We start from the raw sequence: 609 nt of genomic DNA, 5'->3' as shown, positions 1-609 counted from the left end.
GCCCGGCGGACGCGCGGGCCGGCGGGCGGGGGCCCGGCCTGGAGCTGCCGGTATGACTGGCCGCGTGTGCCGCGGCTGCGGCGGCACCGACATCGAGCTAGATGCGGCGCGCGGCGACGCCGTGTGCACCAGCTGCGGCTCGGTGCTCGAGGACAACATCATCGTGTCAGAGGTGCAGTTCGTGGAGAACAGCGGCGGAGGCTCGTCGGCCGTGGGCCAGTTCGTGTCGCTGGACGGTGGGTCCCGGCGGGGCTGGCGGGGCGGAGGACCGGGTGGCCACTGGCCTCCGTGCGTGTGCGGTTCTGGCTTTAGTAACGGAACTTACCGGAACAGGGGACAGGATGCGGCCTGGGGTCGGGGTCGTGGCCCATCCCCCTCAGTCAGCGCAGTCCCTTCTCTCCTTGGGGGGACAGTTGTTTGAATCTGGGGGTCGGGGACGTCAGTGCGTCCCCTCTTTCAGTCATCATAGTCGATCCAGCTCCTTTCGGGTTACAGTTGTATGAATTTAAACACATTTGGATTCGAGTAACAACACAGCGAGGATAGAGTTCCACAGCCCCACGCCTCCCCGCAGCGGCAGCTGCCCTCCGTTCCTGCAGTCTTGTTTTT

The 609-nt window shown here is 65.5% G+C and overlaps 1 protein-coding gene across 1 annotated transcript in view; it reads left to right on the top strand.

Annotated features, from left to right (window-relative positions):
* The first annotated feature begins 52 nt into the window (after positions 1 to 52).
* BRF1 (BRF1 general transcription factor IIIB subunit) overlaps positions 53 to 609 on the top strand; it is a 70,504-nt gene continuing 69,947 nt past the window's right edge. The window contains 1 exon segment of the mRNA XM_007456369.1: positions 53 to 236. Within this exon segment, the coding sequence (XP_007456431.1) occupies positions 53 to 236 (184 nt within the window).

Source organism: Lipotes vexillifer, unplaced genomic scaffold, assembly GCF_000442215.2.
Source record: "Lipotes vexillifer unplaced genomic scaffold, Lipotes_vexillifer_v1.1 scaffold1718, whole genome shotgun sequence".
Lineage (NCBI taxonomy): Eukaryota > Metazoa > Chordata > Mammalia > Artiodactyla > Lipotidae > Lipotes > Lipotes vexillifer.
The sequence above is the reverse complement of the archived record's forward strand: the minus strand, read 5'-3'. Positions and strand labels throughout refer to the sequence as shown.